The sequence below is a fragment of the Daldinia caldariorum genome (assembly GCF_022478825.1).
Source record: "Daldinia caldariorum strain CBS 122874 unplaced genomic scaffold F4812scaffold_6, whole genome shotgun sequence".
NCBI classification, from domain to species: domain Eukaryota; kingdom Fungi; phylum Ascomycota; class Sordariomycetes; order Xylariales; family Hypoxylaceae; genus Daldinia; species Daldinia caldariorum.
In genome coordinates, this window is record NW_025953042.1 from 322011 (window position 1) to 340208 (window position 18198).

The 18198-nt window shown below is 44.0% G+C and overlaps 3 protein-coding genes across 3 annotated transcripts; 2 read left to right on the forward strand and 1 right to left on the reverse strand.

Annotated features, from left to right (window-relative positions):
- Positions 1-4420: 4420 nt before the first annotated feature.
- On the forward strand, positions 4421-5255 carry F4812DRAFT_340446 (uncharacterized protein). Its single transcript, XM_047931635.1, has one exon. The coding sequence runs from the start codon at positions 4605-4607 to the stop codon at positions 5136-5138; it is 534 nt and encodes a 177-aa protein (XP_047791006.1). The 5' UTR covers positions 4421-4604; the 3' UTR covers positions 5139-5255.
- An 8534-nt stretch (positions 5256-13789) lies between these two features.
- On the reverse strand, positions 13790-15243 carry F4812DRAFT_424184 (mitochondrial import inner membrane translocase subunit TIM21). The gene is made up of 4 exons (XM_047933814.1): positions 14850-15243; positions 14579-14763; positions 14467-14521; positions 13790-14417 (listed from the first exon to the last, which is right to left on the reverse strand). The coding sequence occupies exons 1-4, from the start codon at positions 15114-15116 to the stop codon at positions 14226-14228; spliced, it is 699 nt and encodes a 232-aa protein (XP_047791007.1). The 5' UTR covers positions 15117-15243; the 3' UTR covers positions 13790-14225.
- A 189-nt stretch (positions 15244-15432) lies between these two features.
- Positions 15433-17709, forward strand: F4812DRAFT_424187 (ArfGap-domain-containing protein). Its single transcript, XM_047933815.1, has 4 exons — positions 15433-15700; positions 15769-15904; positions 15980-16894; positions 16971-17709. Exons 1-4 carry the CDS (start codon positions 15629-15631, stop codon positions 17309-17311), a joined length of 1464 nt encoding a protein of 487 aa, XP_047791008.1. The 5' UTR covers positions 15433-15628; the 3' UTR covers positions 17312-17709.
- Positions 17710-18198: the final 489 nt, after the last annotated feature.

Here is an 18198-nt window from a genome sequence, read left to right on the forward strand (position 1 = left end):
ATTATGGAAACATCGTAGAGAACAAGGCACAGACTATCTGGATTTGGAAATATAAGCTTGCCTACATAGGCATGTGACTCACCGCGCCTACGATTAGGTATTTTACTAGTTTGGCTTTCGGCCCTACATTGTTGGCATACGGTCATGACCTTGAGGTCTAGCTGCGACCTCTGACGAATCCTCGGCAGCATCCGGTCAATATCGGGCAGGGTGCACTTGCACGCTCCTGGTAGGCTAATCCGGTACGCCTAGTGGATTGGATCCGCAAGGTACGGACGTATCGATAGACCACCTGAAGCCACGATCTCAAATGTCTCAAGCCATGGAAGTTCTACGACCCATCAGGTAAATAGCACGTGAGAAATAGGGCTGACACGAAGAAGATCCGCTGGACATATTTTACGGCAGGCAAGGTCAGAAGATGAGTTCACGGTTTGCTCTTGTAGACCACGGTTCCGAAGCATGACATAATTCCTGGAACGTAAGGCAAAGTTGGAACTTTGGCTTCCAGAGTGACGAAAGGAAATCAAAGTTGACGCATTAATAGGTAGAGCCCGGTTTGCGGTCATCTCTGCGCACTAAGGCGACGGTCCAATAATTTACCCCTATTATCCGAGGTTTTAAGGCTGGGATCGGAAACGATAACTACCAGCCACGTCAAAGGAATAGTCCTAGAAGCCACTATCTATCTATAGAGCACGGGAATGCAGAGAAATATAATTATCTTCATCGTTTTAATCATATGCAGAGCCAGTAATATGCCTACAGCACCTATAGGAATTACGAAGAATGGATTTTGCCTACATGTTCCTTTTTGCTGCTTTAAACTACATAGGTCTAATGGTAATGCGAACTACCGTTGATTTGATGAGTTACCTGTATCCAGCCTAGCATGGCTCGTCCCTCCAAAAATTATTAAACCCCTAAAGAGTGTAACCCCACGAACTGTCTTAGACTATGGTTTGTCTACCTCCAGTACCCTAAAGTTCTTCAGGCCCGAGTATCAATCGGTATAAGACAACCACTATAGATACGTCCGACTAGGTCCTAGCTAACCTGTAAGCTTTCTCTCTACGACGATTGGTATCCCGAAGTCGGAATACGACGCTATATCTACACTGAAGAAGGACTTATTTGTTACGGGATGAGGCTTTGGCTTATCCGGATCGGGCCGCGAGTCTTGACACTGCTCGTCAATCTGGAATGTCGATGCAGCAATCTTTCTGTCATGTTAATGCACATCATGATCTACACGACGCAGCGGTGCCACGTTTGGCACACTCAGACAGAGCAATACCGAAAAGCCATGCTTTTCCTAAAACATTTCATTCTTGACTGAAGGGGTGTAGAGAGTGTCGTGCAAGCTGAACGAAGATGCCCACGCGATGTTTCTAGATCTTGTGCGAGGTGACCGCTCATTGACAATTTGAAGCTTAGGGCCCTGAGTTCGATTATATGCCTCCTATCTTAGGTAGGTATCTATATATAAATGTCTGTGCTTCCCACTTATGAATTTAACATATTATGTTCCCCACGCTACATGGATATTTTATACTGTTATTACTTATAAATACTAGGTTATCTTCAATCTTCAATCTTCATCGTTTTAGCTAATTGCTTGTATCGTAACGTAAGTAGTAATCTCTCATATTCTTTTAGGACAAGACCTATTTTGTTAGACGTCTGGCCACACATAAAAGGTACCTAAAAAGCATGTAGTCAGATACTTAGGTATATATCACTAAGAAATAGCAGGGGTAACACATGGTGACGAGCAAGGAATTAAGCAGGGTTAACCGGCCAGGTACAAGATTTCCCGGGTTAATAAAGAGATGGATCTGGGTAGGTTATTGTTCTGTTACTAGGTACCTTAGGTTGGGTATGTACAGGAGATAATAGGCGTTGTAGATACATTCGTAGTAAAATAAAGCCAAGCGATATTAATCATACCACGGGTCTCAGCATATTGGCCAAGTCCCCGATTTCTAAATTCAGGCATTTAAAGGAAATTCTTCTAGTCGTGCATGCAGATGAAAAAAAAAGATACAAAAAAAAAAGCAAACAAATATACTAAATATGTAATTCGTTGGAGAAGTTACTAAACCTAAGTTGTAATAGGAGAAACGCCAACTGAATTAAAAAGAATTACCCATACCTCTTAACTTAGGTATCATCAAGTTCCAATCCGCACTGTCCCGTTTGCTTACCATGACCGGTGTAAAAGTGCCCCTGTGAGATAGGTAAGTAGGTACTTAAGTATCTGGCAGCATATCTAAAAAAAATCTGACAGGACAGAAAATACTTGTCATGAGAAGTGGCCGATCCCCCAATCATAAATCAGATGGCCAGTGGTCACCCTTGTCATACCAGGGCCGCACGTCCGCTCAGAGAGTGCAAGATGAGTACCCCACCAACCTAAAGAGGTGCATGGCATGTATTGGTACGTCTTCTTTGGGAGATACGTACCTAAGGCTAGGTACTGTCGTCCATAGACTCTACAACTTGTATGAAGCAAATACATGTGAGGCAGGTATATGAGTACATGAGCTGTACCTACTTTACTGTTCAACACATCGTGACATTCGCCATACTCCAGTATTTAACCTAATTTGAATTTTGCTTGTTTGCCTTCTTATTAACGGATCGATTATGGTCAGAAACTTGAGAAATAGTAAGTAAGGGAGTCTTATTAACTACCTAAAGGTTGATAATCCTGTAACTATAAATATAAGATAGATCAATGTAATTAATATCTTCTAATAGCTACTCATATATCTAAGTGGGATGTACCTAAGTACAATACCTAAAACAGTTACCAATTCATAAAGTTACAACTTCACTAATATCGAAATCGTTGATCGAGCTTTCGAACAATGCCTAAGTCCACATTAAATTGTCGACAACCCTCACATGAACATCTTAAAGCAATGTTGACATCTCCTTCTTTTCCTACGAGTACTATGCATGTTTACGCCAATCATACAAGTGAGAAGTCACTATCACGCTTTTCCTCGCCGGATCGTGATGATTCAATAACCCCTGGGGCCATGACGTCTTTTAAGGACCTTAATGTTGCCGTTTTGACATAGCCCTTCGCGTCAACTAGTTCGGAATCTTCCTATTTCCGATGCAAGAGCCTTCAACTAACTATCTATATTATGGATACCTGGTCGGAATATATCTGATTTTAGGGTCCATAGCCTGTTATCCCTTCTTGGATACTACAGGTACGGATATTGGATGCTAAAGATACTACAGGAAAGGTCGCTGTCGCTTATTCATTAAGAGGAAACCTGCTCGTCCCCCCCATCTGTTCCATGAAGCGCGTAACTCGCGCAAGTATAGGTACTTCGTGAGACTTATATCCGTCCTATCTTCATTGCCGGAATGTTCTAGTTGCTATCTCTCATACATCAGTAGCTGCCTGCATATCTAAGGTACATACCTGGGGCAGCTAGCATAAAACATGCCTCCGTCCTGTAGGTTTCTGTCTCCAAGCCCTCCTCGGCTAGCTACTATAAGTAATAAGATAGGGCATACACTGCATACACTGCATACATGCAAGACAAAATCCTAACAGACAGGTTAATTGTATTAGAACATGACGTGATATTAATATTGTTTGTTGACATGTAGATACCGAACAAGTCCTAGCCTATGGATAGACTGATCGCAACGGTCAATTTTAGTCATTTCAGTCGGGCTCTAAACCCTAGTATTTCCTCTGTCGATATCAATTTGGAGCTAATAACTGCGTGAGACATTTAGACACCTAACCTATACTACATTGAGGCCAAAGCGTTAGATTGGACCGAAGTATCTCTGGAACCCTCTGCAAGAAATTTCGAAAAGGGGTGACTTGACATGCGCTCCTCATGCAGCCACCCACCGTTACATTCATAAAGTACTCTTCTTATCAAATTGCTGTAATGGTCTGTGTTGGTCACAATTCAGGCTCCTTACACGTTTTATTTCTTCTCTCCTCGCGATCCGAGAGCGCAGCGCCCTCAGTGCTCTCGCAGAGAGGCACACCATGACCGAAGCACTACTAATTCGTGTGATGCTTCGGCATCCAGGACCCGGGGTAGACTATAGCAAATCGTTCTGGGGTTACTGAAAAACCCAATCGTAAATCAGTGTAGATATTAAATCTTCGTAGTGATATTTGCTACACAACAGGTAGGGCTCTAGCCATTGCGCCCTGGCCTTCGACGATGGAGGGTCAAGTGTCAAGAGAGCTCTATAGCAACAGTAGCATTAAGCCCTGTCACATTTCGATATCATTTGATACGAACCAACTCACTCAGCCAACCATCGTGGCAGGGCCAAGCAACACGGAAAAATAGGCCAGGAACTTGACCGAGGCTTCTCGATGAGGGTGGCGTGTCTTGCATGCCAGTTGCTGTTGTACAAGGAGGGCCTTACCCGAAGCCTTTTCCTCCACTTACTTACCCACTCAAGTATAGCCGGGCGCCTTAATGCTCTAGGTAGCAAGTTAAACTATTAGGCCAATGGTATTACAAAAGCTTGGTGTTGTACCACTCGCTGGCGAACTGTCAGCGGGTTGGCGCTTAGTTGGGTCTTGATCGACATCAAGGATATCGATGAAGCTCATCTCCTCTCTTCGACAGGTAAGCTCGCAGCTCCCCATATTCCCAACAGCTACGCGTTCCGATATGTTCATCTCGCTTCTTCTCTCGCGTACCTCGGAGCTACAGAGCAACGGGATTATTCCGTTTGGTGTTCTTTCAGAAGTTTCGCGTCCCCCCCTTTTTCTTCATCTGCCGGATATTCCACCCGCGAAAGCTCAGCATTCGACGCGAAGCAGAGTTCTAGCATCTATAGCCTTCTTCTACGTTGCTCAAGCCTTTTTATGTGCGTCAAGACTAACTTGCATTCAACCTTGGTTATCCGTATTTGTTCGCTTCCCATTTCCAGATTGGGGGCGGCTGCTATCGAATAATTTGTCAGACATGCCTCTTTCTACCATTAGGCCAACCATTTCCAACGATGCTAATTTTATGTCGTGGTCGTTCGAGGCCTCTATGCAAGCAGACTGCCCGTATGGTTCTAAAAGGGTTAAAGTAAGAGTTGGTATATCTATACTCCCATCGTCCAACGAGAAGGATCATGCTTGAAGCACATGGCGCGCGTATACGTGGCTGGTCCGGAGGCTAGGTACTTAGTCCTTGGAAAGATCAAGCCGACGTATCCTATTATGGATTAAAAATATGGCGATAATCCTTGGGCAAGCACGACTGCAAAATCTTTAGGGGGATGCATCGTAACTCTTGTAACGTGGCACGAGATTTCTCCTATCGTTGCCCGCCCTCTTTCTTTTAGCTCGACCCATATTATCTCATCTATATGTCATGAAGAAGCCCATGTTTCATGGTTACCGGGTTTCAACATACCCTCTGCAGAACATCGTGAGGCTCTGCTCTATTTTCAACGATGACACCTCCCACAACTATAAAGAGTACGTCGGGGGCATTCGGACCGGAAAGTTCAATAACGGATTTGATTTGCATGGAGTCAACTAGCTAGATGTCTTGCTGACGAATAAACTCCTCATTTCGCGAGTTGCCAACCCTCGGATAACAACAAGTAATTACCTAGACCCAATAAAACCTCTTGTCAGAACGCCGTCTCTTAGATCTACCTTCGATAGCCTACTCCAGGTTCAAATCTTGCGCCAAGGATTTCTTACGGCTTATGGCTGGAAGCTTTTGTCTTGTTTATTTGAACTATTCTCGGGAGTACTTTCCTAACAAAATTATATGTATCGTAAAGTATAAGCTGACTGACCGAACTACCCGCCCCTATCCGCATTAGCATGCCGATATAGCTTCTGATATTTGATACCTTAGGTATGAATGACTGATAGTTATGGCAGTAGTCTTCGGAGATCACACCCGTTCTGTCATGGAATAAATGGAATAGATTAACTAGTAAAATACCTGTATCGTTACCTTAGGACGGTTCTATTCAATCAGGTACCTATAGACGTGGGTGACCACACTGTATTCATCTCTTGAGCGAGGAATCGGGAGGGGAATTACCCAATATCAAGGGATATAAACTCTTCACCGCCTGCAAGGCTCCAGTGTTATCCCTTACCGGTCCCAGATAACCGGTTTTTTGCTACACTGTAAAGATACCTTCCAATTATTGACACCTAGGTACCTTAGGTACCTGGTATTTGAGTCTGCTGAACGCTCTTAAAGAATATATTTGGGATTATTACCACTATTATTAACAGAAATACTCGGGTGATAGTGGCTAGGTGGACGGCGGAACTCATGAAGCCGCATATTTCGTATATTTTGTGACCATATGTTCAGCTTGTTCACTTTATTAGCCACTGTGCAACATCTATCGTAGAATGCGGGAACACCCTGCCAGAAAGATATCACCTTGCGTCCTATTCCGGCATGGAAACACGTAAGGATTGCATGCAGTAGATTTCCCAGTTACTGCCGTCATACCGTTATCCGATGTAGAGCCTCGTGTAGTTTTAAGAGGCCGACTAGTACCTATCTACTGCCTACCCTACCTTCCGGTATGGGAGTTATTTCCTTGCTCTTTTTATTACTTTTGAAATCATCAGATTCTCTAGATCCTCCTCTTATTTCAGATCACAATTCCAGGTTTCATTTATCGTAAGGTTTCAACACACCGGCACCTGTTCTTAGGGCCGTAACATCGGCCCCCTACCCTTGATTCGGCGATGAGCTTGTTAAAAGAGAGTAGCGGTGGCTTGGGCAAGCTAGGCGCAGGTACCGGTAATCAAACTACTTTCCATCTTTGGTCTCCAGCAGTAATATGTCCCCAACAGGTCAGCCTACGCATACAGACGAATCGCCGGTCGCCCTTTCGAGCGAAGTTAACGATTAAGAGAAACTCACGTCGACGGGAACTATCGGAAGCGCCTGGATGCCATCCACGTTAATTAGGATCACTTCCGCGCGATGCACGCTAGCCATACCTTTAATGCCGCTTTCCCGCAGGGTGTCTGTTGAAGCCTGCCCCGGTATGCATTCCAACCCTAGAGTCGGATCTGCGTATTGGTTGCCAGACCTCATACCTTCCGTCGATCGACTCGAGCCTTTAGTAATCTTTACTTGATATAGAAGACAACATCGAACCATGGATCCAAGCCTGCCTCCGAGCATTGAGATGGTGCAGTCGCTCGGAAAGCTCCCCTAGACCGCGGAACGAAGTGGACTGATAATAGAAACTTCGGAAGATCAGGCATCTACCATGCTTTTCCAAGAAACCCGTGCGTCTTTTTCCCATATGCCTGCCATCTATATATCGTATTATAGCACCATAGATATACCCCGATTCGTATTGTCATGTCGGCCCCCTAAACAGGATACGGCGTTATTCCATAATTCTGCAGGACATAGATATAATAATACCATCCTATATTTAGATACAGAATATCAAAACATGCAGACAGTAGACAACGGCCTACGTAGCTTCTGATGAAGACATGGAGTTACGATATCAATAGGATATATCAACAAATGTTCTCAATAGGGGTATGTAGCAGGCTCCGAGTCTATTAGAACGAACCGTTATCCCCTTTCGTCACTGTGCTCCTAGTTCCTATCGATAGGCTTCACCTTGTTGTCGTGATCTCCATAATGCACCTATAAATTCGAATCACGTCGGCTGAATCTGATTGCAGATATTATGTATAGTTTGCCAATAATATAGCCTCTAATCTTTGTGCCGTAAGCTATTACAGCTCTATAATGATTCTTACCACTGTGCATTAGTAGAGGCTAGACTACAGTAGCTACCTAAGGTAAGTACTCTGCGATGATTAGCAGTTCTCAAATACTCAAGTATATGATTCAAATCATGTCACATACCTGCGTATCAAGAAGCGTTAATGTAGTTCCAAAGACCCTATCGGCGTAAGGACTTCTTTACAAAAGAGGTTCTCGCAGTTTGGGGCATCGTACATTTGCTTTGACTCTATCTAACGTATAAACATCTATTACATCCCATATACATAAAACAACGGCAATCGTGTATGTCAAAAGCCTCCTAAGTCTCCTATCTAGAAAAACTAATTTTCCATTGCTGTTTATATAATGATATAATCCGCTTTCGCCTAACTGTTGGGCGTGTTCTCCAATATGCGATGAAATGGTAAGTCAACTCCTTTACTTGATTCGAGCGGTAGCAAGACATAGAATACCTACTAGACGTGATAAGCAGCTCTTTGCAGCTCTGTGTTTTATCAATAGTACTGCATGATTCTGTTAATGATATCGTATCTTGTCAAGTTGTTCCGCGAGGAACTCTAACGAAGATAGCTTTGAAGTCAAAGCTACCTAATATACAACACATCTTCTTTCTTTCCAGGGAGTCCCAAGTGAGACTCCTAACATATCTTTCATGGCTTTAATCTCGTTCAATACTTTACCTTGTTGTTACATTTGCTTGATGTGCTATCCTCTCACAAGCTAAGGGGTAGCCTTTCTTTCTTGTGTCAGAAGGAAGATACACTGGTTCTGCCTTGGTCCCCCCTTCGATCCATGCGTCATAAATGTGTACTGCATTTTGCAATATGCGCAAATCTAGTTGATGTTAGATGGGTAGTTCTTCATACCTTTCGGACGTTTACAATTTCATCATTCAGGGGAAGAACATTGAAAGCTTGTTTAGTTGACATGAAGCTGTATTTCATCATAATATTCAAAATTATTATGAGAGTAATTTTACGCATTCATGCCTTAAAACTATGCGTACTAGAAAACATCACAAGGTACACACTTGGATACTCTTTGTCCTTCCAGGTATTCCCTTCTGTAGGTGTTGAAGTATTAAATGTCCTCAACAAATGGAATCTGACAGCTAGATCTCCTACAAGCAACTCAGGAAAGCATCCTTGTTGTTAGTATTGTAATTTTTGATTACTAGGAATGAGCTCTCTAATTTTCATCACTAGTAAAGGCTGTATTACTATATTGAGTCTAATGGCTCTTGCCTGCCTTTAGAGCATTGTTCTAAATATGCCTCAGTGTTTGGCTTGCAGAACCGACGCAATCATAACTGACGCCTAACGCCTAAAGCCAGCTTACATGAAAAAGACTCTACAAGAAATAGGCTGTAAGCTTATAAAGCATAATATCAATCTCGAAACCTATCTTGGGGGGCCCTTTGACCGCTATAGCTCAGCTTACAGTTGAAAGACCTGCCTATTATAGCGTATAATGCTAATTTCCACTTACTGGGATGCGGTTATTACAATCCATAGGATAACTCTTGTCCGCGAAGGTTTACTACAGCTTCACCATGTACGTAGGACCTTAGACTACGTTGCGCTGTCTTGACTACTCGTGTAATATAGATGCTTATATAAAATTGTCATGGGTTCACAACACTTGGAATTCACATTTTTTATCAACAGTGATCGTATCTAGAGACATAACTACAAATAATACTGGTTTATTCGAAGTCATCCTTGGCCTATTCAGCCAGGCATTAGCAAATATATCTTATTGCACTGGTAGGTCTGCTACTTTACTATGTAGAGGTATACCATCCCTTGATACTCTGCAACTCTACAATGCTCAGATATCTAATTGAATAATAGTCTATTAGTATACGAAATACCTAAAACATGGCACCTGTTTCAAAGTCGAAGGAACATAAGACATATATGAAATCATTAAACTATCAAGGCTTGAGAAGTAGCACAATAAAATATCGATTAATTACATAGCATATCCGTCTATCGATAGACTAGTGCCTCTTTACTATATTTTACTAGAGGCCGTATCCTTAGCCGCGTCTTAACTACGAAGTAGAGACACTGGCGCTCTTGATGGCATGTTCTAACGCTGGCGCTGTCCTAGCGGTTTGCCTAAGAGACTAGTCTATAGGTGGAGGTGTCAAACTTCGCTAGCAATTCCCAGCTCCATCCGAAGTTAGCTTGCTGTGAACTTGCCCAAACATGCTCAACCAACATCGCGTCCTCTTCTCTGGCCAACCTATACCCAATCAAGTTGATGAAATCACATTCGGATGAGCGCTCTTCCCTTCGGGTCATAGCTATCCCGTACCTAATTTAGCATAACCATGGGGTTCCATGTCCACATGTTGATCATGACATGATTTCCTAGCCGCATAGTCATTTGATTACCGTCGACCAACCGGTAAGTCGGGTAGTGGCCGAATTGGGTGAAATAAGATAATGATTCGGGAAAACGATTTGATTGCAACTACACATTCTAGGCCACGTAAACCCTGTACTGTTGACGGCATTTAGCAGTCCTGTGTCTCCCAGAGAGGCCTATGAAGGCCTAGATCGAGATTACCTGTCGCGGCTTAGTCCTTCGGAGCTTCTCAGCGTAGAGAAGTTGCTGAGTTTGTTCATAGCTTACGGCCGAGCAAAAGACAGGCGAGGTCCTAGTAAGTTAGTCGTTAGGCACCGAAACATACATCTCTGCCGGTAAACTATTCGCCTGGCCCAACTACCTGGAAGGACCGATAGGGCATCACAATTGAAACGGTTTGAAACGCGTCAAAGTCCTACCGCATCGCTGGAGTTCGTAAAGGAGGAAGCCTAAGAGGCCCGACAGGGACCAGTTCAAGTATCACAACACCATCGGGCATGACGAAACAAAACGAAATCGTTGTACTACCTGAAGTTTGGAAGAGTTCCGGGTTCTCCGTCATACACGAGTTATCTGTTAGCGGCATATGTATATACATGGCCCAGCTAATTTAATGACAACATTGTCTGCGCCCCCTATAATAAAATTGGACCGTGGGCATCGGTAGTGAAGTATGAGGCGTCTAGCAAAGCCCGAGAATGTGGTTCATGTTGACTTCAGGAGTTATTCTAGACCATTTCCCGCCATCTACTCGTGCCTAGTTCTTCTTACGATAAACAAGTCCTGTCAGTGACTAGGCCGAACTCCCCAAAATGTACATTTCGCTCTAGAATTTGCACCCCCCCCCCCCCTTGGCAAGCTCCCGGTCCGGGGGTGATCCCGACTTGTCGTCCACCCCACCAAGTTTATATAGCCCAACAGACCACGCTAGTTATAAATACCTAAAATATGTATGTTTAACTATTGGGCTTTGGCTATGCATTAGTTTTCGGCCCAGACCCCCAGGCTCGGTTCCGGTCCAGCATGTAAGGTGCCCCAGCTGATATTCCGTTACGGACTTCCTTTTAAGTCTAAAGACATGTTTAGGAATACATCTACGTCCCGCATAGCAGAAAATGAAAAAAAAAAAGTGCGATAAATACATAATCTTCGTACCTAACAGGGCCAATTTCCGTACTGCTATCGGTATTTACGTTCCCGTCACTCCAGACCTATACCTTACTCTAGTCCCGATAATATATCTCAGTCATATCCAAATACACACTTATATTCTAACCATGGAAGGATTAATTAAACACATCTCTCTAAGTCTAGACAGACTTGTATAGAGAACAAAGTAAGTCTCTACGTAATACATGAAGTAGAATAGCCCCTGAAATGCGTTGTCTCAATACCCTATGTGCTGGTTATAGCAAATAGTCTAAATCTACGCTGTTTGCCGAAGAATAATCAGATTCTACGTATCACAGACAACCCCGGACTTTTCTCCGTTAGCGTTTTAAGTGGATTACACATGTTTTCTAATCCTCTATCTTTGGTGAAACATTGTTTGTCTTACAAGTCAGAAACTTAGCCGAATTAGGGAATACCTGCCTTAGCCATTGTAGATCCTTTGCTAGATCTCTAGATACATTTCTATTTCATTGAGTCACATACGAGATACGATAGACTTCGAGAACAAGATCGTGGAAGCTGTCGTCATATACCGGAATAAGTATACTCTTCAGTACTTAAGATATAGTATCCCCGTATCTGTCAGCTCATGCCGATGTACTGCTTTGAATCAAACGCGTCACGTAATTGCGTGTGGATCGATACTAAATACACTAATGTGTGTTAGATGACATAGCATATGTACGTAGTAGCATAGGAGGTAGTTAGCACATTATGATAGTTAGCGCTTATTGTCTTTTAAAACTAACCAAAGTAGTTAAAATTACATAGCCTAATTTTTATTGCAGTGTAACGTAGGTTGACATAGGAAGTGTATTGACTTTAAGACCTTTAAGACATTAGATGTTGAGTCGTAAGAATAGTAGTTATTACGTAATATGAATAACAACTCAACTTAAAGACTTTTGACTTAGTCATTCAACGTAACTTAAAGAAACGAAATTCGGAGACTAATCTTTATCTAATTTTTGCTACGTAGCTGGAAAACTGCCAACCACTCTATTCAACTATGTCCACTAGAACAAGATAGAGCTCCAATATCAAAACTGTTACAATCTGAAATCAAAAAGGTAGCTAGGTATGAGTAAGACTTGTTTCGAAAAAAACTCTACCCTAACTTTAAGATCCTATAGCTATACACATTGAAGGTAACCTTTGTTCTAAATGTCTTATAGATAGTCTTGGTAAGAAAGACACAATTAGGGTATTAGAAGGAAACTCGATAATCCAACATTGCCTAGCATCAAATGGCATAAACGATACTAGGTTTAGATTATAAACATTAGGTATTTGGATGAGTCATATACGAATTGATTCATAACAACTCATGTGGATGGTACCTTGTTTAGGAAGGCTTGAGGGTACCTAAGGTTAATGAAATATCGTTAGGAATAGACTCAATTATGAACTTGACTTCAAGAAGCATTGGAAACTTTAAGTATGAAGAACTGGGTACATCTCAGAAAATCATCATTCCTGACTTCACGATATTGGCATTAATATAAATCAATCATAACTACCAAGTTCATAACAAAATACCTATACATAATAGCTCTTCATACTATGCAAGGTCTTCATGGTTATCCAACTAATAATACTCACGTACCTTATAAGATACTTTCCAAACAGCGGACTGTTTAATGGACTCTAGCTATTCATTGCCTATCAGGAAGAATTATAGAAACTTTAGGTTAGGTAGGTAAAAAAGGAAAGTAGCCCATAAGCGCAATATTGGGCCCATTGTACATAGTCTCTTGGGTAGATTTTCCAGACAACCTGCTTCATAAAGAAAAAAAGGAAGATTAAGAGGTTTACCAATTCGAAATAAACAGTTTGATATTTGTAAAAGTCCGGAAGATAACCGCCACGAACAGTACGGTGATAATAATACTATTCAAATAGGTAGGTACCTCAGCTTAAGTATCCAAGGTATTCGTTTCCTATAGTGTCAAGTCTACCTCATTATAAGGTTAGCCGTCGATTATTGTCACAGTACTGTCCTTATAGGTGAAGATAGCATTGTCAACCCCTCGAGTTGACAGCGATCTACCTTTTGGTAGTGTAGCGGTTTGATAGCTATCTTCCGAACTCTTACAATTACAGGGTACAATTGATATTGATGATAGAGTAACTCAATTGGAGGCTGGGTCTAAGAAGTCAAAGTCTTTTTAATAAGAAGACAAAGGAAACGGTACCTTTGGATGACACTGTCAGGGGTCAGGAGTCAGGCCTCATAATTGCATGGATAGACCAGGCCATGCTACAAGGCTCTTGATGTTCTTGATGCTCCAAGTCTTTCGGACTATTATCATCTCTAATGATATTATTTGGTGTTGGCGATAACAAGAAGTTTTACGGTGACTGTGGTTGACTCAACTGGTTCTTCTATCCAGTCATATAGGTGTTAGGGGTTCAAGTAGCATGGTTACTACCAAATCGCAATACTTACCACTCTGCATAAATTTCTTAAATGCTCACTGTAGAATAAGCTGTTCACACTAAACCAATATGTACTGGCAAACAATTATCAAGAATTTCGACGGCTTAGCTGTTATGCTTTCTCTTTACTTAGGCCATAGCTTGAACTGGCACGGGTTATGCCTCTCTTTCAAGGATATTAGATATATAGCTACAATGCTACTCTTTTGTTCTCTATTTGCGAGTAAACAGCACTGGAAGTAGCCTACCTAGGTCGCAATTTACCGCTGTCACGACCTGACTACCCAGTTCGTGTGAATTTGCGCGCCCTCATAAAATAAGGAAATGACTTAGCCGTTCATCCCCATATGAGAGTACCTAGGTGTGGGTCAAGGAAGAATAGGTACCTCTGGGCCAAGTACCTAACCCACTTCCTATTCAACGCTGCCTTGACTTCGACTATCTATCAATGTAGCTAAGGGAGGAAGATAGAAACTATCTCCAGTTCACCCCAAACATTTTAAAGTTTTTCGTCCCTTCACTCGCAGGTTTAGTATCGGCATTCTCCAGGTAAATCCTCGGATGGCCCTTGATATCAACCCAGAAGTACTTATATTCGAAGTCGGGATGATTGGCGCCCTTTGTTAGATGTAGATATGCCACACCATCGTTTAGTGGTCCTTCAACCTACAAAATGTCAGACACGTAGAGACTCTAACTCGCGTTTTGGACTTACATGAAAATGTATAATTAGATGTTCATTGCCACGCGGATCTGTCTTTTGTGTGAACCTATTACCTATCATTAGCAAGAATTTTAAGACACACATCTGCCCTGGAGTACCATACGCGATTGGACGAGCGCGGCGCCACTTATTCGACGTCTCTTCACCATGCGCTATGATCTTTTTGCCATCGCCCAGTAGCCGCACGCACTCTGGGTCCTTCTTGATTCGGTCGACGGCTCGGTTGAAGTAGGCAGTTCTACTTTCAGGAGAGAATACGTCCGTATAGAGGAAATAGCCAATACCTCCCTAAGCAAGAATGCTTTAGCATGTATACTGTTAAGTCATGCGACAGACGGGGCAGACGGGATAGACGGGATAGGCGGGAGCTATACTGTCAAAACCAAGCCGACTACGACGAGACCGAAGTTGAAGGTCTGCTGCGTAGCACGCGATGCTTTCTCTCCAATGGAAAGCTCATTCCATGGTACGAACCCAGTATCGTTGAATGGCGTTACGGCCTTTCTCTTAGAAGCAGCTGAGTTGCTTCCTTGGTTGTGATTCGTGCTATGATGAGTGGCGTAAGTGCGACAGGCAATAGCAGGTTGTTGTAATCGTGGGATAATTGCGGGTGAGCCGAATGATCGGAGTGGGAGCTTCATTACAGCGGTCTTGATTCCATCGGTTGTTTTTTTCTGTTTTGCCAATGAATCAATTAAAGCTTTTGCGACAAGGAAAAGAACCGAAAGTCAATTACGGATCCGTACCTTAAAGCTTTTGGCAAATGCGATGCGATGTGGGGAAAGGCTAGGTAAGTACACCGGTATCTCGGGGGGCCCACTTTGTTACCTTCCATTGCAGCTTTGTTACCGTCAAGCGGAGGGAATTTTAACACTATTCTAACTATGGTCTAGCTTTATTTCTTGTTTAATAGCGTTGTGGGTCCCTTGGCCCCATTCATTTCAAGTTGGCATTTTGGCGAAATCTGGCCGAACTCTCTGATTTCAACGTTGACTCGTCAACTTCCAACTTCTCGACTTTCTTTTTTTAATCGCCAAATCTGACCCTATTCTTTTTTCAACATATTAACAACGACGGCGCTATCTCCTCACTTCCTCAATACCTCTTATATCTAATACCGTATATCCTGCCCGGATCGGGCTCAACTACTAAGATGAGTGCGCTTGCAACTAAGCAACAATCGCAGAAGATCTTCGAGAAGTTGAAGACCAAGTCGGCAAATAGGGTACGTGATAATCCGCTTAAATTTGCCGCGACTCCCTTCTTTTCCATTACTAACATGTGGCGAAAAAGATATGCTTCGACTGTGGCCAGAAGAACCCTACGTGGACGTCGGTACCCTTTGGCATTTACCTATGCCTCGACTGCTCCTCTAACCACCGAAATCTCGGTGTCCATATCTCCTTTGTTCGCTCTACCAACCTTGACCGTGCGTCGCTTTTACGAGCTTAGTCTTGAGCTCCCCCGCTTCATATGACCAACCAAACGCTAACGGTATATTCAGAGTGGCAATGGGATCAATTGCGTATCATGAAAGTTGGCGGTAACGAATCTGCCACCAAGTATTTCCGCGCAAATGGCGGTAGCGCCGCACTCGCCAGCAAGGACCCAAAGACCAAATACCAGTCCAACGTCGCAACCAAATACAAAGAGGAGCTTAAAAAGCGAGCCGCACGAGACGCGCTCGAGTACCCGGACGAAGTTGTCGTCACTGACGTAGCCGGAGAGGGTGCCGAGGGATCCGCTACTCCCTCTAGCGAACCAAGCGACGACTTCTTTTCTTCGTGGGATAAGCCATCTATCAAGAGGCCCACGCCGCCTATCTCGCGAACTAACACGCCGCCCGTCGTTGGCCGTACCGCCTCGCCATTCCTCAACGCCAATGCCAACGGCAAGGAAATCTCTAGGTCCTCGTCCCCTCTATCTAAGTCGGATTCCGCATCCGAGGCCAAGCCTGCCGCCAGCCGAATCACCACCTCTGCTGCGCTCCGGAAGACGAACACCACGGCGCCCCGCAAGGCTAACGTGTTAGGCGCGAAGAAGGCCACCGCCAAGCTCGGGGCGAAGAAGGTTACCGGAGATATCATCGACTTCGACGAGGCTGAGAAGAAGGCTAAGGAGGAAGCCGAGCGAATTGCGAAATTGGGCTACGACCCGGAAGCCGAAGAGGCCGAAGCGAAGCAGGCCACCACATCCAAGACGGAAGCGTCCCATGTCGTCTCCCCGACGCCGGTAAGCCCGCGTGGATACGGATCTAACCATTCTCGCGAGAAGTCAGCAGCCGAAGTTGAGAGGTTAGGCATGGGCCTAGGTAGATTGGGATTCGGTCAGGTTGGAGGAAGCAAGCCCGCCGCTGGTGCCGCAAAGAAGAACGCCGGTGGATTCGGCTCGGTTGGACCCGTCAAAGCCGCTGCCGAAGGTAGGTTCTACACCTTTTTTTTTTCTCACTACTCTATTTATCTTGAACATCATGATACTAAAGAGCACATTTTTAGATGACGAGGAGCGGTACGCCCGAAACAAGTTCGGCAACCAGAAGGGAATATCGTCCGACGAGTTCTTCGGCAAGGGCTCGTTCGACCCCAACGCCCAGGCGGAGGCGAAGACGCGCCTGCAAGGGTTCGAGGGCGCCACCGCCATCTCCTCCAACGCGTACTTTGGCCGACCCGAGGACGAGGATCCCGCGGACGACTACGGCGACCTCGAATCCGCCGCCAAGGACTTCGTGCGCAAGTTCGGCATCACCGCCGGCGACGACCTGGACAACCTCACCAGCGCGCTAGGCGAAGGCGCTAGCAGACTCCAAGGCGCTATCCGCAACTACCTCAACGGTTAAAGCTATTTTTACTACTGTGTACTTCACGTATAAATAGCATAGCATAGCATCGGAAATAGCAGGAGTTTGATATGATCGATACCTTTATATTAGCTAGAGATATCACCAAGCGGGGAGGGAAAAAGATGGATTCTCTCAGCTTCTTACTCTACCTCTAACGACGGGGGGGTTGTGGTAGTCAGCGCCACTATCAAGCTTTAGCGCCAAGACCTGCAATGAGTGAGACAGTTGGGCGGATGGTAAACGGGAGCTGTTATGAATACAAAAACGGCTGTGCCAGCCCATACGACTTGGGACGTTATAGAGAGCAATGGGCATGGTACGCATAGTAATGAAACTTGATTATATTGACTACCTAGAAGTACCTAATCTATGATTTCTAAAAAAAAAATTCGATGTGCCCTGCGTTCGAGAAGTTCCTCAAAGTCAAATTGTCTAAATTGTGTATAACTACTGGTTCCATATGTTCAGCTTACACAAAAGGCTTGGTCAGAAATAAACTTAGGTTAGGTACCTGGTAGCTAAGGTAGCTACCAACGAGACCATGTCAATAGTCTAAAATGCTTAGAATATTGCATACTCATTTCTAGTCTAGTTAGGTAGAGGTAAGTAATCAACTTAACAATATCCGTATAATAAAAATTCGTCGCCGCTCTAGATTAGGAGGTAGGTTAAAAGTAAAAGGTTTAAAAAAAAAATAAAAAGCCGTAAACCAGAAAACACCGTCCCTAATACCAGGCCTGTCTTAACCTAATTAATTAATTGATTGATTGATGATCTATACCAAATCACACCTCCTCTCGTTGGGGGGGGGGGGGGGGGGGGGGGGGGGGGGGGGGGGGGGGCGGGGGCGCGGGGGGGGCGGGGGGGGGTGGAGGGGACGGAGG